At 31.3% G+C, this 24,962-nt stretch overlaps 2 protein-coding genes across 2 annotated transcripts; both read right to left on the bottom strand.

The window, feature by feature from the left end:
• Window positions 1-1,503: 1,503 nt before the first annotated feature.
• Window positions 1,504-21,438, bottom strand: LOC112712640 (galactose-binding lectin-like). The gene is made up of 2 exons (XM_025765561.3): window positions 21,294-21,438; window positions 1,504-2,407 (listed from the first exon to the last, which is right to left on the bottom strand). The coding sequence occupies exons 1-2, from the start codon at window positions 21,351-21,353 to the stop codon at window positions 1,646-1,648; spliced, it is 822 nt and encodes a 273-aa protein (XP_025621346.1). The 5' UTR covers window positions 21,354-21,438; the 3' UTR covers window positions 1,504-1,645.
• Window positions 4,273-5,335, bottom strand: LOC112712643 (galactose-binding lectin-like). The gene has a single exon (XM_025765563.3). It carries the CDS (start codon window positions 5,205-5,207, stop codon window positions 4,389-4,391), a length of 819 nt encoding a protein of 272 aa, XP_025621348.1. The 5' UTR covers window positions 5,208-5,335; the 3' UTR covers window positions 4,273-4,388.
• Window positions 21,439-24,962: the final 3,524 nt, after the last annotated feature.

Raw genomic sequence — 24,962 nt, forward strand, 5'->3', positions numbered from 1 at the left:
ATAAGAGAACTCTTACAAACCAGATAATAGCAAGATTGTTTGGTGGTAATGGATACTGCAAGGTTTGCCAAGGAGTGCAAGAAGATCTTCTACACCTATTAAGAGATTGCCCTAAAGCGTCAACAATTTGGGTTAATTTTCTTAATCCTATGGAATTACAGAAATTCTTCAGTCTTAATTGGGGAGATTGGGTGGAAGCTAACCTAAGAAAACAATTGGGACAGAATCAAAATATAGATTGGAAGGATATATACATGGTTACATGCTCAAAAATCTGGTTTTGGAGAAATAAGGAAAATCATGAAGACAATTATAGAAGACCAATCCAGCCATACAGAGAAATCATCAAAGAAATTCAGGAAATTAACAAAGCTTTTGAAAAAGCTTACCTGGTGGGAAAGGTGCGGGCGAGAAGACTGGGCCGGGTGGCGTGGAAACCCCTGCCAAAGGGCTGGCTGAAGCTTAACGTGGATGGAGCGTCGGTGGCGAATGCGGGCAAGGCGGGTTGCGGCGGCCTCCTGCGGGATGAGAATGGGAAGTGGGTTGCGGGCTTCACTCACACGATTGGAAACTCTGCCTTCATCACCGAATTGTAGGGCGTTGTACAAGGGCTGAACCTGGCAAGGAGATTGGGAATGAAGAAGATAATGGTAGAATGTGACTCAAAGGGAGTGGTGAAGTTATTGAATGGGGAAAGAAAACTAGAAAGGCACCCTAATTCTCTTATTAGAAGGATTAGTGAGCTGAAAAAGCTTAATTGGAGAATTTTTTTGTACATAACTATAGAAAAGGCAATAAGTGTGCAAATTGCCTGGCCAGAAAGAGTACTGATCTTGATTTTGAGTTTTTGTTATGGGATTATCCATTTTCATAGTTAGTTAGCATTCTCCAGGAGGATGAGAAAGGGACTACCTTATCCCATTCTATCTGTATTTAGTTTCTTTTTTCATCCTGGATGACTTTACTATCCTATTTTGAACTAGTTCCCAAACATGGTTAATTAAGGTCTTGAACACAATCGAAGGTATGACAATAAGTCTCAACCCCAACCCAAGCCTATGCTTCAAACTTAGTGCTATAACATACTTGGGAAAATTTGCTCTTTTATCTTTAAATAGTTATTCACTTTGAAAAAATGTTAAATACAAAAGTTACAAACTATTTTGTAAGATTATATATACCTAATTAATTTTTATACTTATTCTCTCCTTTTAATTATTTGTCAATATATTTCATTTATTTTTGTTTCAAAAATTTAGTAAACATGTAGCTTGATTCTTTAAACAACCTTATTAATATTATTGATTTTTTTATGGAAAACATGCAAACTTTAAATTTTTAATATATTTATTGTCATTATTTATGGAAAACATGCAAACTTTAAATTAATATTTCAGACTTTATTATTGAATCTGGGCATAATATAATTGGCCTGATAAAAGGATGAATGAGAGTCAAGAGTCAACCGAAAATCCCACACCCACAATCCATGCACAAAAACAATACCAAACTAAACCTGTTATTTTATTTAAACGGTCAACCGTGAGACCATGATTAGTGGAAATATTGAACCATACAACCTAATTAAACACAAACAAACAAAGTTGATAACACACAAAGGTCTGGTCTTTCTGTAGAAACCAAATCATGCAGTTGCCATATTCATTATTTTCTTTTCGTTATTGTCGATGCTTCTTCTGGTTGTTGTTATCAAGGTTGAAGTGAAAGACCATGAACGGATGAGATGTATCTGACGACCGCCAAGGGAGCCGGAGGCAGAAAAACCGAACTTGACCCTCTCCGGAAGCTTCGCCTTCAAATCAACAACTTGAGCAATGGTGGTAATATCGCCATTCTCGTTGGTCACAGCAACACTCAATGTCTTTGTTGAAGAGTCATATATCACAGTCACTTGAACCACTGCTCCACTCACACTATTCCACGGCACGGTCTTCACTGAATCCACACTGTTTACATCAATTCCAACGTGATCAGTGGGTGGATCGTTGTACTCACTGTTGGAATAGGTATCAAACTCCACTCCAACAAAGTGACCCGCCCCTTTAGTGTCAGAGACGCCTAAGGTTCCACCACCAATACTGCCGGCAGGAATCTGCGTATCTTCCGGTGCAATGAAAAAGATGATACCGTCGGTAGGATCATAATCTTTGAAATCCTTCATCTCGAAAGAGAAGGAGGTGAGGAAGCTGGCGACATTGCCGGTGGCACTGCTCCAAATGCGGACCGGCATGGCATAAAGAACACGGCTGACGCTATTGACCTTGTTGAGGTTCGTGAGTTGTATATTGCCATTTGAAAGAACAGTGACGTCACCTTGGAAATTTATCGCGGGGTTTCCTTCGCTGAAAGAGTTGAAGTTGAAGGAAACTGTTTCCGCTGAGTTCACCTTCTTACTATTTTCGATGGTATTTAAGTGTCTTGAATCTTGTCGGTAAAAATTCTTTATTAAAATATAGTTGAGCATAGAAAATACGCGTAAATTAAATGAAGTGCTCGTGAATATTGTATTTAAAATGTGATGATATGTATACATGGTAAATTAAAAAGGAAAATGTTTTTTGGACAATAAAATTCAGTCTTTATTTAGTCTTTAAATTTAATATTTTATTATTTTAATTTTTTTAATTAATTATATTTCCTATTTTTAAGAACCATTTTTAATTTAAACTTTATTAACTAAAAAATTTCTAACTTTTTATCACTATAATAAAGCATTTCCCTTATTATCTCCCTCTCTCATAACGTCATCTTCACCGATCTCTTTACACTTTTTCTCTCTTTCTTTCGTAGAGACCATATTATTCTCTCATATAGTAAGATTTTTTTGCTTCATATAAAAAAACTCATTAGTATTTTATCTACACATCTAAAACAAGAATATCATTATAAGCTCAGCTGGTCCAATTAAATACAAACACATTCAAAATTATATTGCCTTTAATTAATCAGAAAAAAAATAAAACAAGAACAACATAAACACATCCAAAATTATGTTACCTTTCATTAATAGAGAAAAAAATAAAAAATAACATAAACAGACTTCAAAATTCATGTCAAAAACACATCTAAAATTAAATAAACAACATAAATATATTTAAAATTATGTATTAACACATCTAAATTATTGTGATTGTAGTTCTAAATTATATATTAAAAACAGAAACAATTGAATTTAAATACACATCTAAAATTATAAGAATGCACTCTAAATATTTTATAACACATCCAAAATTCATGTAAAAAAATTTATATATATACATAAGAACATAATAAACAACGTGTAAACATATCCAAAATTAAAATATAAATTTATATATGTACACAAAAACATAATAAACAATATAAACACATATAAAATTATAAGAATGCATTTTAAAAGTGATGAAAAAAATAGAAAAACAACAGAATAAAACTTAAAATGACAAAAAAAATGAAAAAAGAATAAAATAGAATAAAATATCTATGAGAAGAAAAAAAGTAAAAAGTACTGTAAACGCAAAAAAAAAAAAGAGAGAGCGGTTAATGAGAAGAGGAATCAAGGAATTGATACCAAGCTGCCTGCTTCCATTTATATACCAAGAAATAGCAGCGCCAACACGAGTTTATGAGTATTTCACAACATAGAAAAATGAATTTTGATTTTAACTAATTTGATTTTTATATGTATATTTAAATCGTAATATATTAATAATTAAATATATTAAATTTAAAACAGAAATTTAAAATTTAAATTTAAATTTTAAATTTTAGTTTTATTTAGTTTATATTTTAAATGTATATTTAATTTTAAAAAGACACTAAATTTATTTATAATTTTTAGATGTGTTTATTTTATTTATTTTTTAAATTATTGTAATAAAAGGCTGAATATTATACCATTTTTAAAGGATACCTAGTTGAATTGAATTAAAAAAAGTGTCTTTTTGCTTGATAAGTTTTTTTTGTTGGTTGCGGTATTTTTCAATTTTATAAATCAAAAATTAATTCGTGACAGATCGAAATTCTATTTAAGGTTTTGCTGCATGAACAAAGTAAAATTGGAATTCACAATACTTACTTAATCGAGCAAGTTGACACAAAAAAAATTGACGTGGATGATTTTTTGATAAGTTAAAATGTAAATTAATTGAGCAAATATTTTTAAAATTTTAAATTTTTAATTTAATTTTAAGTATTTTTTATAATAATCTAAATTCATGTTTTTTTAAAAAATAAAAAAATTACTAATTAGCTACAGTTAAATGCACCAAGTTATCTAACAAAGTTGTTATTTAAGTAATCAACCGTCCAACCACAGACACAGTCGATACTGATACACACATATGGTCTGTTTCTTTATTTTAAAGTACTAGTTAGCGTAGACCAAATCATGCGGTTGCAATATCCATTATTGTTCCATTGCGGCTGATGCTTGTTGTTGTCTTCAAGGTTGAAATGAAAGACCATGAACGGATGAGATGAACCTGACGACCCCCAACCGACGAAGCAGATGAAAACCCAAACTTGACCTTTTCCGGAAGCTTCGCCTTCAAATCAACAACTTCAGTGATGGTATTAATATCGCCACTCTCATTGATCACAGCAACACTCAGTGTCTTTGATGGAGAATCATATATCACAGTCACTTTCACCACTGACCCACTCACTCTTTTCCATTCCACAGTCTTGGACGAAACCAGAGTGTTCACATCGATTCCAACGTGTTGATAGGGTGGATCCTTGAACTCAGAGTTGGAGTAGGAATCAAACTCTACACCAACAAATTGACCGACGCCGTTAGAGCTCGCAACCCCTAAGGTGCCGCCAACTCCGCCGGACGGAATCTGCGTATCTTCCGGTGCGACGAAGAAAATAATACCGTCGGCCGCATTATAACCTTCCAGATCCGTCAGCTGGAAAGAGAACGAGGTGACGAAGCTGGCAACATTGCCGGTGGCTTTGTCCCAAAGGCGCACGGGCGTGGCATATAGGACACGCCCGGCGCTATAGGAATTTTTGAGGTTGGTGAGTTGTACATTGCCGTCGGAAAGAACGGTGGCGTCGCCTTGGAGATTTATTGCAGGGTTACCTTGGGCGAAAGAGTTGAAGCTGAAGGAAACTGTTTCAGTTTCGGATGCTGAGTTCACCTTCTTACTTGCTACTACAAGCAAGAGGAAGAAAGTAAGAAGAGCATAAAATGGTTTCATGGTGGGAGGGAGAGTTATTTGAGTGAGGATTTTCAATATTAAGTACTAGTGGTTTCGAATGGTTTTGATGATTGCCAGTGGGGGGAGTTCATGTATTTATACACCCACTAGAGGAGAAAATGGCATCAAAATCAAACTAATCTTAATCTAAATATTATATATATAAAAAAGATTATATCCTTTTAATATGAGAGGTATATGATAAGGGAGCCATTTACGTAAATAACTTTTTTTAAATATTTTTTAATAATTAAAATTTAACACATATAATCAATTAAATTGTATTATTTTTATTAAAATTAAGTCAAACAAATTAATTTAACTAAAAAATAGTTAATCAAATCTTGAACTGAATTAAATTAATATTATTTTTTATAAAAAATTACTAAAATATTTTTATTTTATATATATATATATATATATTTTAAAAACTCTAAATCCTAATCCTATAACAACGGAAAAGTAAAGAGTTATAATTTAGGATTCTCAAAAATAATATTATATAATAAAAATATTTTAATAATTTTTTATAATAAAGATATTATAATTATTTTTTATTAAAAAAATAATATTAATTAAAATTAATTAAAGATTTTATTTATTATTTTTCGATTAAATTAATTTTTCTGACCTAATTTTGATAAAAATAACACGGTTTAATTAATCATATATATTAAATTTTAATTATTAAAAACATCTTAAAAAAAGATGTTTTAAATGTCTTTATCTAAGTGGCTCTCATAAGATAAAATTAACAATTATTTTAAATGTTTACTCAACTTATTCTAAGTATAAAATACATATTAAAATATAAAATATATTAAATATAAATTAAATTATATATAATTTATAAAAATATATAATACTTAATTTTTTGTATGTACATAATGTTTTTTAAAATTAAATATTTTACTTTAAGAAATACATAATATATGAATTAAAAACTTAAATTCTATATGTTTTATTAAAAAAATTTAATTTTTAATATTAACTTGTGCTATTAAAATACATGTTAGTTAATTTTTTTTATATTATATATTCTTTTCCTTTAATTATTTATTTGCAATCATAAATTTATGCCGAAAAATTACTCTTTCTTCATGGTATATATATATATATATATATATATATATATATATATATATATATATATATATATATATATATATATATATATATATATATGAGAATTTTTCTTAAAAAAAAGAAAAATAGTAAAAAAAAATTATATTTAAAAAGGGATAACAATAAAATAGTATTGGATCTACATGGATTTTTTTCATAAAAAAACATCCTAATGACACTGTTCTTATATATAAAGTAAGATTGGTTACATGGACACAATCATCAAATTGAAGGAGTGAATTTTTATGAGGTCTTCCGTCCACTGATTAAACTAGCTTTTATTAGAGTAATTTTAACCTTATCTATTTTTTCTAATTGGCCTATATATCAGTATGATTTTAACAATTCATTTTTGAATGAAAAATTAAACAAAACTATTAACCTTAAACAACCACCAGGCTTTGTGAATGACAATCCTCAAGTATGCAAATTAAATAAGCTATATACAGTCTTTGCCAAGCACTTCATTTATCATCAATCAGGTTTGAGTTAGACGCCGAGCTAGCTTCGTTTAAGTCTTTTAGCTCTACCTCTGCCTTCGATTCCTCTATGGCAACCTCAGCCATAAACTAACTATCTAGCTTCTTAGGGCTTAGCTACTTTATCCGCTAGAGGAAGATAAGCTGCCTTGGCCAAAACCCTTCGAATCTCTTACCCAAAACCCTTTTTACGGGCTTGCAGGTACAGGCCATACAGCTGGTAGTATGATTTCTAAGTTACACGGGATCTAGTATTGAAGGAAAGCTAGAAAGCTAATTGATATTGAGTTACAGGGGATTCCCCCATATTCTAGATAAATAACCCCCATTGACCCCTATCTTTTTGTTCATCATTCATCGTCTTCTATATATAAATTTTTATGTATGTAGATAATGTTTTGGCTACAGGCAATGATCAAAAGCTAATAGCTCAGCTCATGAAAAAACTCAACAGTGTTTTCTCTCTAAAAAATCTAGGAATATTCAACTACATCAAAGATCTCTTTAGTGAGAGAAGGAATGAGTAATGCCAAACCTGCCCCAACATCAATGATCACATCAAAGAAGCTTTCTAATCATGGATATGAAGCATATGAAAATCCAACTCATTACCGTTCCATAATGGTTGCATTGTAATATTGCATTCTAACAAGACCTGAAATCGCTTTCTCAGTTAACAAACTAAGCTAATTCATGCAAACACATCTGCTAGCTCATTGAAAATCAATGAAGCGTGTTTTTCGATATCTAGCTGGGACATTGGATCGGATCAAGGAATTATCTTTCATCCATGCACGGACTTAATAAGAATTTTCTCCTTTGCAGATGCTGATTGGGCGTCAGACATTGATCAGACATTGATCATCGTAGCTTAACTTCTCGATATTATGCGGTGTCCGTAATGTTAGAGAGACAAAAAATACTATTAGAACTTGTCTTATTTAACATTTATTAATTATCGCAAATAATACTAGCCACACTAGTGTCATCACCGGCACACCAATCCAGACAATCCTCATTTACATGAATATTGGACTGGATTAAATTAAGAAAAATACTAAGAGCTTATATTTTAATACAACAAATAGAAAATTGACTAGTATTACATTATTCAAATAATATAAATAAATACGAAAAAATTAAATTAGATTAGAATTATTATCAGACCGGATCGGTCGATTCGACCGAAAAATCGATGAACCGAATTTCTAATAGATTCGGTTAAATAATATAATCGGATAAAAAATGATGCAGGAGCATCTATTAGGTTATTAGAAATATTAATTAAAGTAGTCTAGTTTAGCATATATTATTATATTGTGTTATGAGTTAGTCCCACATCGCCTGAGTCATGAAAGTTTCCCCTCCCCTACTAGTATAAATATGCATATGTACCCCTTTTGTTTATGAGTTGAATTGATTGAGTTATATATTGAAATAAGCTCTGTGCTTATTTTCCTCTAGGCTCTTTTAAGAGTAAGAGGTGCATCCTTGGTTTAGCCAACCAAGGTGGGTTCTTGGCTACTTTCACCATAGTGGGGTTGTTAATCTCGCCAAGATTGGTGACCCAAGCGGACGTCTCGGCGTCAGTTTGGTATCAGAACGGATTGTCTGCTGCGAAGTTTGGGTAATATTGTTCTTTTCTCTTCTTTTGGTGGTATTTCTGTTGGTGATTTATCTTTGTTCATTTCCATCATTATCATCATTGTGCATCCTCATCATCATCACAACATCAACATCTAAGCATATTGCATAGTAGTAAAAGATGGCTCCAAAGTGTAGAACTATTCAAGAAATTGAAGTGGAGGAATTACGCCGTCAAGTTAAGGAGTTGTAAGAGCAACTTGCAAAATATGATGCTGCTCAACATAATCATGGAAACCAGACTGAAGACAGTCCTTCTAGCGAAGAGGATAATGGAAATCCATTTCATTATTCTTATTCGTCTGAAGATTTGTCCACACGAAGAGCACGACACAACAACACAAAAGCTAAAGACTTAGGAATCAAAATTGATATTCCTGAGTTTGAATGGAGACTCCAACCTGATGATTTCATCGACTGGCTTTGCATAGTGGAAAGAGTGTTTGAGTTGAAAGACATTCCAGACGACAAGCGCGTGAAGCTTGTAGCAATCAAGTTGAAGAAGCATGCATCAGTTTGGCGGGAGAATCTCAAGCGTCAGCGAGAAAGAGAAGGAAGAAGAAAGATCAAGACATGGGATAAAATGCGTCGTGAGCTCAAGCGCAAGTTTCTTCCTAAACATTACAGGCAAGACACCTTCATCAAATTTCATAATTTGAGGCAAAAGTCGTTATCTGTGGAAGAATATACAATGAAATTTGAAGAGCTGCTTATGAAGTGTGACATTCAAGAGCCTGAAGAACAAACAATCATATCGCTCGTTATCTTGGAGGACTGAACACAGAAATTTCTGATGTCGTTCAGCTGCAACCATATTGGACCTTGGATGATGTCATTAGGTTGTCATTAAAGATTGAAAAGCAAAAGACACAAAGGAATAACACTCAGTCGCCGAAGGACAAAAAAGTCATCCTTGATGTTCAACAAAAAGTGAAGACAGAATTTTTTAAAGGCAACAAGGAGCGTGTATCATCAGGTAGAAAATGCTTCAAATGTCAAGGTTTTGGGCATATTGCTGCTGATTGTCCAAACCGAAGGGCTATCACTCTTGTCGAGGAAGAGGTTAATGCAGAACTAATTCAGGAGCAAGAGGAGGAAGGTGAGGTTGACTATGCTATTGAAGAAGTTCCACCCGATTGTGGAGAAGCTTTAGTAGTTTGTCGAAACTTGAATACTGCAAGGGTAATAGAAGACGAGAGTTGGCGACGCCACAACATCTTTCACACAAGATGCACTATTGAAGAGAAGGTTTGCAAGGTTATTATAGACAGCGGAAGTTGTGAAAATGTTGTTTCAAATTATATGGTAGACAAACTGAAGCTTCCAACCGAGTTACATCCTCATCCTTACAAGTTGCATTGGTTAAAAAAAGAGAATGAAGTTAAAATAACAAGATGATGTTGTGTCCAATTTTCTATGGGAAGCAAATACAAGGATAAAGTATGGTGTGACGTCATCCCGATGGACGCGTGTCATTTACTGTTAGGACGTCATTGGCAATATGATCGTCAAGCTATTCATGATGGTTTCAAAAATACATACTCCTTTATCAAAGATGACAAGAAGATCGTATTAACTCCGTTACAACATGTAGATAGTCAAAAGAATCAAGCTGAGCTATGCCTTTTCACATCTTTCAAATGCACTCACCAATGCAATCTTTCGCCAATACAAGATGAACCTTTTTCAACCCAGGGAGGATAATGCAGAAGCTCTTTCCAACCCAGGGAGAATGATGTAGGAGCATCTATTAGGTTATTAGAAATATTAATTAAAGTAGTCTAGTTTATCATATATTATTATATTGTGTTATGAGTTAGTCCCACATCGCCCGAGTCATGAAAGTTCCCCCTCCCCTACTAGTATAAATATGTGTATGTACCCCTTTTGTTTATGAGTTGAATTGATTGAGTTATATATTGAAATAAGTTGTGTGCTTATTTTCCTCTAGACTCTTTTAAGAGTAAGAGGTGCATCCTTGGCTTAGCTAACCAAGGTGGGTTCTTGGCTACTTTCACCATAGTGGAGTTGTTAACCTCGCCAAGATTAGTGACCCAAGCGGACGTCTCGGCGTCAAAAAAGAGAACCGTTGAAAATCGATTGAACCGACCGTTTTTTATGAAAACTGAAAAATCGATGGTTTTTTATCAATTGACCGGTTCGGAAGCTTTTTTTTACTTCATTTTCCAAAACGACGTCGTTTTGGTTTATTAAAAAAAAAGTGCTCTCTTCCCCAAACCCCGATCAGTTTCTACTTTTCCCCAACCGTAATCCCCTAATGGCGAACCTTCCCGTCACCACCTCACCTCACTCCGTCAGTGTCACTCACCCAGCCACCGCCGCCAGCCGCCCGCCGTTGTCTCCTTCGTCTCACCACCGGACACTGATTCTGAACTCTGAAGTCTGAAGGAACAGAACAGAGTACAGACCCGTGGCTCCGCTTCGTCCCTGTCTCTCATCACCGTTGCCGCACCCTCGCCCTCGCCGTTGCCTTGCTCTTCTGCTCTGTCAAATAGGTTAGTTGAATATGTTGTTCTCCAGTTCTCCTCTGTTCTGCAGTTCTGCTCTATGCTTGTTGAAAACTTGTTCTATTCTGTTGTGAAAACTTGAAAGGATATATTCTACACTTTCTTGACTGATGCATCAATATTTTCTGTTGTTATGGAGTTGAAAGGATATGTTCTTTTCTCGAGTTGTTCTATTCTGTTACGAAAACTTGTTCTCACAATATTTTTTGTTGTTCTATTCTGCACTTCCTTGACTAGTGCATCAGGAGTTGTTCTATTCTGTTGTGAAAACTTGAAATTCCTGGGATGAATATGCTTGTTGAAAACTTGAAACTATGAATAATGTTGTTATGTTGATTTGTTCTGTGTTGAATATGCTTGTTGAAAAATTTATGAATATGAAGCTGTTATGACTAATGTTTTTATATTGTCTGTTCTGTTATGAATATGCTTGTGGCCTTGTGCTGTGAATTTAACTATTTAAGAGGTTGCTGTGAATTTAACTATTTAAGCCTTTAAGGTTGCTGTCTTGCTGAATAGGGAATAGGAATTAGGGAATTTAGGATTGCTATTATTTTATACTTTTGCTACTCTATATTCTTTTAGAATGGCTTCTGTGAATATACCATCAGAAACACCATTTTCGCAAGAACAAGGATCAACTCCTGATGCAAGTTTATGATCCAATTTGTCTTGATGCATTTGAGGATCTTTTGGAATGGATACTGGAAGATTCACCACCATTTTTAACTCCTGAAGAAGTTGATGTTTTACGAAATCATTTTACAAATATGTCTCTTCAATCAGCTTTATATGATTTTGGTATGCTTTTATTTATTTATGAATTATGATCAACTATGATTTTTGTATGCCTTATAACATGTTTTATATTATTTTTTATCTTGATTTCTGAAATATTATATATGACGCTAGATCAATTGGATTTGGAAGATGATCGGGATGATGATAGAGTTAATAATTATGTGAAAAATGCAAATCAAAATGAAACCAATTAGGATGTAGCTCCATATTTGTCAGATGAAGAGTAATTTCCCGACTTTGAAATCACTCCTTGGATTTAGTTTATGAATTGTTATCTTTATTGTGTTTAATTAAGATATTATTGTATTAGTACTAACTAATTTCATGTTTATCTTTGTATTAGTTATATTTAGACTTTAAAATTTGGTTTTTTTAAAATGTTGGTGAAGAACTAAAGATATGTATTTTAAATTTTTTAATGTTATGACTATTTTTAGTATTTTATATTTTTTATTTACGTAAAATTGGTTTTATTGGTTGAACTAGCGATTTATTGGTTGAACTAATAAATTAGTAAACTAGTAACCTGACCGGTTTAATCACCGATTCGATTCTTACCACTATGAGAATTATATTAAATTAAATTTTAATTTTAAACTTTATTTTATATTTAACATGTCAATATTATATCTATATTTTTGAAGAGATAAGTCGAGTTTGATCGCAAATTGATACTTATTTATTTTCATTTCAAGTAAATTGATCCTTGAATTTAAAATCTATTGAAAGGATTGGACTTCAATAATTGAAGTTTATATATACTACATCACTATATTTGATTATTAATAATTTCAATACTGACGACTATAGTTTATTGTTACATCAACTTCAGTCTTCATAGATATTTTCTCCCTTTGTATTTAATATTCAAATTAAATATGCAATGGTACAATAATTGAAGACACGTGTACGACGAATATATATACAATCTGCAAATTATTGAAACGTGAGGGTTTTTTTAATCTACAGATATAAAAACGCGTTTTACATTAGTATTTCCAATTAATATAAAATTCTTCCTTTTAAGATAACTTTTTAGCATAACGAGTGGATTGAACATGGACGTCTTTTCATGCCTAATGCATTAATATTGCATATAGCAATTTTTTTACCATAGAAGTGTAAAAGTATCTAAAAAATTTCATATGCCCTGGTCCACCACTTCAGAAAATTTGCAGAAGTGATATGTTATCTTTTTAATTTGAAGATAACTGTCAGTAGAAATTTTAGTTGAAGTGAAAAATTAGTGTCTTTTAATATGTTACATTTAAGTTTGAAATTTGACAAAAACTAATAAATATATAGTATGAGTGATGCGTTTGTGATACTGTAATATTTACAATTAAAGGCCATTCAATCCATCTGCATGCATAAAATAAAATAAAAAAATCTTCGTACTAAATTTTTATTGGTTTATAATTAAGCACATTTTAATAGGGGGTGGTTGGATTAAAATATCTTTAAGCTAACTATATCAACACTAGGTTTAATTTAATAAAGCTTTTTAAAAAAATTGTCCTATTTTTTAAAATCACAAGCACTTCATTTACGTGTAATAAATTAAAAGATTAATGTATTTGTACTTGTTGTTTTTAAAAGTTAGAAGTATTTTTAAAAATATTTAAGTAAAAATTTTTTATAATTAGCTTATATTTATTAAAATTAAAAAATTTAATAATATAATATCATATATTAATTAATATCTAAATTTAATTTTTATATTAATATTTATTATACTATTTTTAAATATACTATTTTACTAAATATACTTGTTGTTACTTATGTTTATTAAAAATTATTTTTAATTTAATGTAATAAATGTAGATACTACAACTTAAAAAAAATAATTTTTAAAAACTAATTTTTATAAATTATTTTTGAAAAGTAAAAAGTTTTATTAAATTATTGTTTATTTAGGTGTCATTAAGTTAATATAAAAAGGTATTTTTTTAATAAAAAAAAGATCTTTTTTATTTTTAGTGTAGTTGATATTTCTAATAGTAAAAGCAAAAGTATTAAAAAAATAAAAAATATTTTTTTGAGAAATTATAATTTTTTTTAAAATCTTTTTTCTTAAAAAAATTTTACGTAATAAATAAACAAAAAAATATTTTATATTATTATACTTAAACATAATTGATAAATAAATTTTTTTTATGAGATATCTAAATATAAAATTACTTTTATTTTTTTATAAAATTTAAAAAAAATTCAAAAAAATATTTTATTAAAAACTCACCTAAACAAATTCTAAACCTTAATTAAAAGAAAATTAATCATTCGCTCAACCACACATCCAAACTTCTTATATATATTTTGTAGTTAAAAGCTTGATTAAGAATTAATAAGTAATTATCCTGGCTGAAAGATTTAAAATAACAACACCGCCGTACCTGTCATAATTTACATGGGACTTGGATTTGGAATTCATTACGAATGACCCTAAATAACGCACCTAGCATGATTTACATGGTACATGGCAGAAGTGGGTTAATTTCCACCTAAAATCTTACAATGCAATAACCATAGGAACTCACTCATTTTTAATTAAGGAAACAGAGTTGTTACATATCAAGTATTTTTTATTTAAGTTTATTATTTAAATAGATTTAACACTAACAAAAATTATTTTCATTAAACGAGCATGATTCTCACTTTCGTTTTTTCTTTTTTTTCTCTGTATTTTTTCTCTTTTTCTTTTCTTTGTCTATCTTCTTTTTTTTCTTTTAAATTTGCACAAATTCTTCTTCTTTTCTTCTTTTCCTCCTCTTTTTTTTTTCTTCTTCTTCCAACAAAACACACACAAACTTCTTCCAAATTTGTACACACATATTTTTTTCTTTCCTTCTTCTTTTCCTCCTCTTTCTTTTCTTCCTCATCTTTCTTCTTCTTTATCGTCATCATTAAAAACACTAACATTTTACAAACGTCTTTATTAGTTCTAATTTTTTTTGCTGCCTTCATTAAATAATTTCAATTCATTTCTTAATTTATTTCGGATCATTTGTGCGTTAATTGTCGGTTCATTTGTATATTAATTTTAGTTCACTTAATGCTGCTGATAAGTATTAAACAAATTTTTTATTCACAAGTGAACCGAAATTAAAATGAGTCGAAATTAATTCACAAATAAACCAAAATAAACTAAAAAAAATAAACTGAAATTATTTAATGATGACAGCAGAAAAAATCAGAACCAATAAAGATGTTAGCAAAATGTTGGTGTTGTTCGTGATGACGATAACGAAAGAGGATAATAAGAAGAAGAAGAATCTGCGTGCGCGAAGAAGAAAAACAAAATTGAATCATGAACAAAAAACACACCCAAATCCATCAAGTGATTTTGCAGCATTATGTGTTTCTTCTTCTTTATTTGATTAGATGAATAAGACAAGAAAAAAAAGACATGATGAGAAGTTTGAGAAATTTTTTCTTCTTGTTTATTCCTTTTTGTTTGATTTTTCTTCTCTTTTTCTTAGTTTTATTCCTCTAAAGATAGTAAAACAAGAAGAATCATAACAAAATAATTCACTCAAAAATGAATTGAAATTATATTCAGAAATGAACTGAAATTATATTTAGAATAAATTGAAATTACTTAATGATTTCAGTTTATTTCTGAATATAATTTTGGTTCATTTCTATTCTGCATAATTCAAAACTCTTCATCCTCATTTTCTACTACTTCTTCACCAAGGAGAGAAAGAAGAAAAGAAAAAAAATTATAGCAGCAATAACAACAACGATAAGGAGAAAATACGTGAAGAAGAAGGAACGCGAAAAAAAAAAGAGGAGAATGAGGAGGACGAGAAACGCAAAAAAGAAAAAGACAGAGAAGACGTAGTATCAGAGTAAAGAAAAGCGCAGGAAAGAAGAAGCACGAAGAAAGAAGAAAACCGAAAAAGCGCTTGACCTAAAATCACTTAGATGAACTTAAATGCTAAAATTGTTTGGATGTAGAGAATATCTCTTAAGAAAAATATAAGAAAGTTAACACTTTTTATTAATATTTTAAATTAATATTTTATTTTTATAAGATAAAAAAATTGTGTAAATAATTTTACAATAAATATATATATGATATGGTTCAACAATGTCGTTCAGGTCATAATAAAATATATAAGACTTTATTATTATTATTGAATTATAATTTAAAATTTAAAATTAAATATAAAAATATTTTTTGATCAAATATTAAATAAAAATAATAAATTTTATTGATAACTTAATATTGTTCTTTAATTAAAATCTATGGGAGTTAGCTGTAGTACACAATAATTACCGAAAGACCTACACTACCTGCCTAATATTGTTGATATTTTGATGGTTTTTAAGGTAATATTTATTTTTAGAAATTAGAATTGAGATGAGAGCACTGAAATTTTAATAATTGTTTTAAAAGAAATATTTTTATTTGGTTTTCAAATTTTTTAATTTATTTTTTTAATTTTTATTTTTATTTTAAATTAAATATAATATTTAAACATAATTCAGTCTAATATATTTTATAATAAATATAATACAAAAATTTAATTTAATTTTAATTTCTATTTTTTAATTTCTGTGTCTCTTCTAAATACAATTTAATAAATATTTAGCTACACATGATTTTACTAGAGAGATAGTAAAAAATATCGAACAACCAGAAAATAAAAATTAATAGAAATTCAAAAACTATACGTTCAAAATTCAAAAATTATACTCCAAAATTCATGTTATCCGGTGATTGTCTTATTGACCTTTTTTCATTCTTTTCCCAAATTTATCTTTCTTCAAGAATTTTACATAAAGACATTTAATAATAATAATAATAATAATAATAATAATAATAATAATAAAATTTTACATTCAAACAAAATATTTAATTAAATTTAATTAGATTATTATAACAACTTTTTAAATCATGCGTCTTTTTTAGTCACAAAAAAAAAAAAATCATGCGTCTTTTTTTCCTTCACTTTTTTTTTCCATTTCCTTCTCCTTCTCTTTCTTTGTTTTCTCTTTCTCCTCGTCTTTCTCTTCCTTCTTCTTTTTCCAAATTCGCACACATAGGTTAATTCTTCTTCTTCCCTTCTTCTTTGTCTCCTCCTCCTCCTTCTCCTCTTCTTCTTCCTCCTCCTCCTCCTCCTCCTCCTTTTTCTTGCTATCGTCATCACCAATAATACTAATATTTTGCAAACGTCTTTGTTAGTTTTGATTTTTTCTGCTGTCATCATTAAATAATTTTGGTTCATTTCTTAATTTATTTTTGTTCATTATTTGTATGTTAATTGAGGTTCACTTGATGCTGCTGATAAGTATTGACCAAATTTTTATTCCTTAAGTAATTTCGGTTTATTTCTTAGTTTAATTAAAGTTCATTTGGATACATAAATGAGTTCGATGTGTTTTTGTTAATGATTGAGTATTTTTAACTGTTTCAATTTATTTGTGTGCTAATTGAGGTTCACTTGATATTGCTGATAAATATTGACTAATTTTTTATTCTTTAAGTAATTTCGGTTCATTTCTTAGTTTAATTAAAGTTCATTTGGATTCAGAAATAAATTTGATGTGTTTTTATTGATAATTGAATAGAATAGAGTGGAATCTGATGCAATTGAATAAAGTAATAATGAATAATTTATTTTTGTTTGCTAAAAAATTTGGTTAATACTTATTAGCAGCATCAAGTGAACCTCAATTAACACAAACACATCGAATTCATTTTTGGATCCAAATGAACCTCAAATAAACTAAGAAATGAACCGAAATTACTTAAGAAATAAAAGATTTGATCAATACTTATCAGCAGCATCAGGTGAATCTCAAATAACACATAAATGAACTGAAATAAACTAAAAAATGAACCGAAATTATTTAATAATGGTGAGAAAAAGAACCTATGTGCACGAATTTAAAAAGAGGAGGAGGAGGAGGAGAATGAGGAGGAGGAGGATATGTTTTTTGTTATTGAAACGCACGTGTATACACGCTGATTTGATGAAAGTGATTTTTTTATGAGTTTGGACCAACTTGATTGAATTTAATTGGCAAAAATACTTAGATATGTAGCTGGACTGAAATGATGATGATGATGATTATTTAACTAATTTAGGATATAGTCTAAAAATATAATAATAAAACTTTTTTGTTATTTATAATATATTTAATATATTAAAAAATAAAAAAAATTATAAAATATTTTTTTATAATATAAAATACAAATTAATAAAATTCTAATAATAATAATTTGTGGAAGTGGGGCTGCGGTTCTCTCTTATCTTTTTGATTTGTGAGCTTCTGTCGTACATTTGAAATTAATAGACAAACTCACAAAAGACCAAACCCAAAATAAAAACTAATACGAGGTACAAAATGGTGGTCGAGTCAGTGATAGGCCACGAGAACATAAATGCCAAATGGAATAAATTTCTTATCTTATTTACGACACATCAGGTACACTACCTTGTGGCCCGGTTTAGAATTTACTTGATTTTTTTTTTTTTTTTTTTGGTCTAAAGAGGTTTCAACTTTCAATAATAATTATGGAATTTGTCGTATAAAATTCATTCTGTTGTTATGCTATCTATTTTTAACAGGAAAAAAAAGTGCGTGATTAATATTTTTTTATATTTATCATGTATTTTAACCAACATTAGTTGATTTCTCAATTTGTTCGCAAAAAGCATTGATTCCCTATTCTTTTTCATCATATAAAGTGATATTTCGAAATAGACACAATTTGGTTAAAACTCATAAGTATATGTTGTGAGATATTTTGATCTTTGTAAATTTTAACAAGTCAAAAAATAATATATATATATATATATATATATATATATATATATATATATATATATATATATATATATAAGACAAGTAGCTGATATTAAGAAGAAGCACATAAAATAGTCTCTATTTAATATGTTAATTCCGTAAAATAAGAAGCACAAATAGCTAGTATATATCAAGTTATTGGAGGCTTTAATTTATTAAAGTTAATCCAAACCTTATGTACCAAAAAGAAGTTATTTAGATTTTTTTTATGGTCATATAACAACTCATCCACTCTATACACAAAATTAAAAAAGGGTTCATATCCAGACTTAATTCTCTATCTTATCAGTGGCTCAAGCAGAGTTGGTGCTTTATCTTTATTGGGGTTACCAAGTTGTCCAACTTCTACTTCTATGCCTTTAATGACAACCTCCCAGCCAAAGCCCATAGGCCCAGAACCTTAAGTGAAATTATTTTCCTAAACATGTTCTTGGGACTTCTTTCTTGTTGTTGTACCCTTTTGGCGCATGCCCATCCCCCAAAAAGATTGTGGAAAAGGTTGTTACTAAGTTGAACTGATAAAAAAAGCAACTTTCAAAATTTTTCCCTTATGGAGGGACATTCTCCTCAACACGTAAACCAACACTAAAATCTAACAAGTCATTTTTCTCAACCATCATACCACTCACGTTCCATATAATGTCCCTTGTAGCCATCATCACAATGCAAACATCACTCACCAATGCCTTAAAGTCAAGTTCCAATCACTAAGCCAAGCTTCCATCCTGCAACAAAAGCATAACTTTATCTTAGGAGTCAACTCAGCTCCACGAAATTCCGATTGAACACATGAATATAGATACAGCCAAATCCATCGGTGATATGGTTGGAATGGTGGTAGAAGTGGAAGACCCTATATATGAAGGATGGAACTCTCAAAAGGAACTTTCTTAGATTCAGAGCTGCTATAAACGCTTTGAACAGAGACGACAAACCCAAAATCTAGATAAGCCTCAAATATGAAAGACTCTAGGACTGTTATTGCTTTAATTGCAGTATAATCGGACATGAGAGGAACAATTGCTCCAATACAAAGCCATGGCATGTTGGGACCCACTAAACCAAGGAATAACACAGGTTTGAAGACGGCTAGCGTGAAGTCTAGCCATGAAAGTGGAAGGAAAAAAGAAGGAAGCAATACAAAAAATATAAAATATAAAATATAAAAATAATTTTAACTCAAAAAATATAAAATATAAAAAATAATATATATATATATATAATAAAAGATGTACTTTTGAAAATATTTTTAAAAGATGTGTTTTAAAATTAATATTACTTATTAAAATTAAAAAATCTATTATAATTTCGTATATTAAAAAGTAAAAAATTTATCACATTAATTCTTATCTAATTGCAAAAATATCCTCTTTCATCTTTAAATAGTTATTCACTTTGAAAAAATATTAATTACAAAAGTTACAAACTATTTTGTAAGATTATATATACTTAATTAATTTTTATACTTATTCTCTCCTTTTAACTATTTGTCAATATATTTCATATAACTTTTTTTTTCAAAAGTTTAGTAAACATGTTGCTTGATTCTTTAAACAAGTCGTATTAATATTAGAGGAGTGTTAGGGCAGAATTTTATTATTTTGTAATTATTAATTAGTCATTAATAATATTTTTAATAATATAAATTATATCTAACGATAAAAAATTATTTATTTTTCTTTATTTTAATGAATAAGTACTGACTAAAAAATATCAAAATTGCTGGCCATAGACTTTTTTTTATATATAATTGGCCTGGTGAAAGGATGAATGAGAGTCAAGAGTCAACCGAAAATCCCACACCCACAATCCATGCACAAAAACAATACCAAACTAAACCTGTTATTTTATTTAAACGGTCAACCGTGAGACCATGATTAGTGGAAATATTGAACCATACAACCTAATTAAACACAAACAAACAAAGTTGATAACACACAAAGGTCTGGTCTTTCTGTAGAAACCAAATCATGCAGTTGCCATATTCATTATTTTCTTTTCGTTATTGTCGATGCTTCTTCTGGTTGTTGTTATCAAGGTTGAAGTGAAAGACCATGAACGGATGAGATGTATCTGACGACCGCCAAGGGAGCCGGAGGCAGAAAAACCGAACTTGACCCTCTCCGGAAGCTTCGCCTTCAAATCAACAACTTGAGCAATGGTGGTAATATCGCCATTCTCGTTGGTCACAGCAACACTCAATGTCTTTGTTGAAGAGTCATATATCACAGTCACTTGAACCACTGCTCCACTCACACTATTCCATGGCACGGTCTTCACCGAATCCACACTGTTTACATCAATTCCAACGTGATCAGTGGGTGGATCGTTGTACTCACTGTTGGAATAGGTATCAAATTCCACTCCAACAAAGTGACCCGCCCCTTTAGTGTCAGAGACGCCTAAGGTTCCACCACCAATACTGCCGGCAGGAATCTGCGTATCTTCCGGTGCAATGAAAAAGATGATACCGTCGGCAGGATCATAATCTTTGATATCCTTCATCTCGAAAGAGAAGGAGGTGAGGAAGCTGGCGACATTGCCGGTGGCACTGCTCCAAATGCGGACCGGCATTGCATAAAGAACACGGCCGACGCTATTGACCTTGTTGAGGTTCGTGAGTTGTATATTGCCATTTGAAAGAACAGTGACGTCACCTTCGTGAGTTGTATATTGACCGCTGAGTTCACCTTCTTACTACTTGCTGCTAGCAAGAGAAAGAAAGTAAGAAAAACACAAAATGGTTTCATGGTGGATAAGGATTGGTTTGGAATGGTTTTGATGATTACAACTGGGATTTGGTTCGTGTATTTATAGAGGAAAAAGTTGAATTTGCATGCATGAGGCCATCAAAAGTATATCAGAACAGAGTATATCATGCAGCATGGGAAGGCAACACCTCAGGGCTTAACAATGCCACCTCAGTCTCACACTACCCAAGTATAAATACGCCCGACAAATGCATATTGGATGGCGTATCATATTCATATCAGTAGTTATTTATTGGACATGAAATTAATTGCTCAATACTATTGCTGTGCCACACACACACACATGTATACCCATTTGAGTGTACTCTTCCTCTCTATTAATATATAAATTCCTTTTTTTTTTCCTTCTCATTTTCTTCTTTTATTATTCACACTAAAAAATAATTATGAAAAATATTAGAACTATCAGAATCTATTATTTTTTATCATTACTTAGTTATCGATCTAATTATTTTAGTTTAATAATTTAATAATATATTTTATCCCATAATTAATTTGGGTTGGTCGAGTGGTCAGTTTATTGGTCTGCTTAAGCAGTATTGGGAATTTGAATCTCACTTTGTGCATGCAACAACTCATTAACCAGTAGCAGACTCTTAAATGGAGTTCCGATCCGTAATAGATTAATCATTGATCTGTTGGATTGGAGAATATCATGAACAACAAAAAATATACTTTATTTCATATTTTTAAATATTAATGATTAACTAATACTCAAAAATTAATAAATTTTATGATCTTCTAATATTCTCCGATAATTATGTATGCATATTCATTTAGATTTTACAAAAGGAAAGATATTAGAAAACTATTAAAAATTTTATTTTTAATTATTCATTCATTTATTTATTTATTTTATAATTTAACTCCGCCTATGTTACACTTGCGGTACGATATATAGCCGATCCCAAGTCCGGATAAAGGAGGAGGGTTGTGTTAGGTCTTCGGCAATCAACATAAAAATATAGTCGAATTCCAGGACATGAATCAAAGACATTATTGCGCTAAAACTAGGTCGTTACCCGAAAACAACGCGCTGTATGGCTCGAGTATGGTGTCAAATGAGGAAAAGCTACTGCATCGATTTTCGGATGTAGTGTTAAATGAGCAAGGGTTCCTGCGTTTTCGTGAACGGACGAGGGAAAATAAACTAGTTCACAAAGTAAAAGGTAAAGGTCAGAGTGACAAAAGGTTGGGATTTGGAACATGGAAGATAGGCACTCTAATAGGAAAGTCCATGGAGGTGGTGGACACCATGACAAGGAGGAAGATCAACATTATGTGCCTACAAAAAATAAAATAGGTTGGTGCGAAGGTTAGGGAGTTGGATACTTCTGGTTTCAAACTTTGGTATACACAGGAAATGTGAAAAATAGGAATGGGGTTGGTATTATTGTGGATAAACAGTGGAAGAATGACGTAGTGGATGTCAAGAGGATGAGAGATCGAATCATCTCTATCAAACTTGTGGTGGAAGGAGGTGCTTTTCATGTGATTAGCGCCTATGCAACTCAAGTGGGATTGAACAAACAACACAAGATAAGGTTTTGGGAGAATTTAGAGAGTTTGGTCTAAGACATACCTTCGGGAGATAAGATTTTCGTAGGAGGAGATTTAAAGGGCCATGTTAGAAGAGAAGTGATTGGGTATGAAAGTATTCACGGAGGCCATGGTTTCGGGGTGATCAATGCCGAGGGTAAAACTATTTTGAACTTCTACTCAACCTTTGACCTTCTCATCGCAAATACATGTTTTAAAAGAGAGACAAACATCTTATAACCTATAAGAGTGGCATGACAAGCTTTCAAATCGACTTCTTCTTATTGAAGATAGTCAACAAAAAATTTTGCATTAATTGTAAAATTATCCCGGGAGAGAGTTTGACAACACAACATAGGGTGCTCGTCATGGATTTTCGCATTGAGAAAAAATTGAGAAAAAGATATCATACGAAGAACTCAAGGACGAGGTGGTGGCGGATGAACGGGGAGGAACAAAGAAGCTTCTTAAGACGGGTAGGAGAAGAGGCAAAGTGGGATGGGAATGGAAGCACAGAAGAGATGTGGAGGGAGATGGCAGAAGTTATTAGAAGAACAGCAAAAGAAAGTTTTGGTGAATCTAAAGGAATAGAGCCAAGAGACAAGGAGTCCTGGTGGTGGAATGTGAGTGTACAAAAAAAGTTAAAGATAAAAAGGGAGTGCTTTAAAGAGTGATCTTTAAGTCGCAATGCAGATAATTGGGAAAAATATAAGGCAGCTAAGAAAGAGATAAAAGTGGCTGTAAGTGAAGAAAGAACAAGAGCATATGAGGGTCTCTACCAGTCTTTGGGTACGAAAGAAGGAGAAAAAGGTATATATAGAATCGCAAAGAGCTGTGAAAGAAGAACGAGAGATTTGGATCAGGTTAAGTGCATAAGGGATAAGGATAGAGAGGTATTGGTTCAAGAGAAGAAGATTAATGAAAGGTAGAAGGGCTACTTCTATGAGTTATTTAATGAAGGACAGAAGACTCTTCCGAACCTTGGTCCGTTACTATCGAAGGATTCGAGATTTCGAGGTAAGAGGGGCTCTAAAACAGATGAAAAATGACAGGGCAGTAGGACCTAAGAATATCTCGATTGAGGTTTAGAAGTGCCTTGGAGGAAAAAACATCAACTGGTTAGCCAAGCTTTTTAATGATATTTTAAAGTCAAAGAAGATGCCTGATGCGTGAAGAAAGAACACCTTGGTACCTATCTACAAGAATAAGGGGGATATACAAAGTTGCGAAAACTATAGAGGAATCAAGCTCGTGAGCCATACCATGAAGTTATGAAAAAGGGTGATAGAACGGAGGTTGAGAAAAGAGACACAAGTAACAGAGAACCAATTTAAATTTATGACATGCAGATCCACCACCGAAGCGATATACCTATTAAGAAGAATGATTGAAAGGTATCGTAGTAATAAAAGGAATCTACATATGGTGTTTATTGATTTGGAAAAAGCGTATGATAGGGTGCCAAAGGAGGTCTTATGGAATGTTTTAGAAAAGAGGAGAGTAAGGATCGCATATATTCGTGCAATTAAAGACATGTATGATGGGATCACAACTAGTGTGAAGACTCAAAGTGGTGTGACAGATGAATTTTCTATTGGTATAGAATTACACCAAGGATCATCCTTAAGTCCATACATTTTCACATTAGTCTTGGAAGTACTCATAGAGCATATCCAGGAGCCTGTCCCTTGGTGCATGCTTTTTGCCGATGATATCGTCCTTATGGGAGAGTTAAGGGAAGACCTAAATAAGAAGTTAGACTTATGGAAAGAAGCTCTAGAAGTGTATGGTCTGCGCATAAGCCGTAGCAAGACGGAATATATTGAATGTAAGTTCAGTCTCAGAAGGGAAAACCCTAATATCGATGTGAAGATTAGAGAAAACATCTTACGAAAAGATAAAAGTTTTAAGTATCTTGGGTGCATCATACTTGATAATAGAGAGATTGAACAGGATGTAAATCATAGGATCCAAGCAGGTTGGTCAAAATGGCGGAGTGCATCTGGTTTTATATGTGACAAAAAAGTGTCTTTAAAACTTAAAAGTAAA

This window comes from Arachis hypogaea, chromosome 9 (assembly GCF_003086295.3).
Source record: "Arachis hypogaea cultivar Tifrunner chromosome 9, arahy.Tifrunner.gnm2.J5K5, whole genome shotgun sequence".
Lineage (NCBI taxonomy): Eukaryota > Viridiplantae > Streptophyta > Magnoliopsida > Fabales > Fabaceae > Arachis > Arachis hypogaea.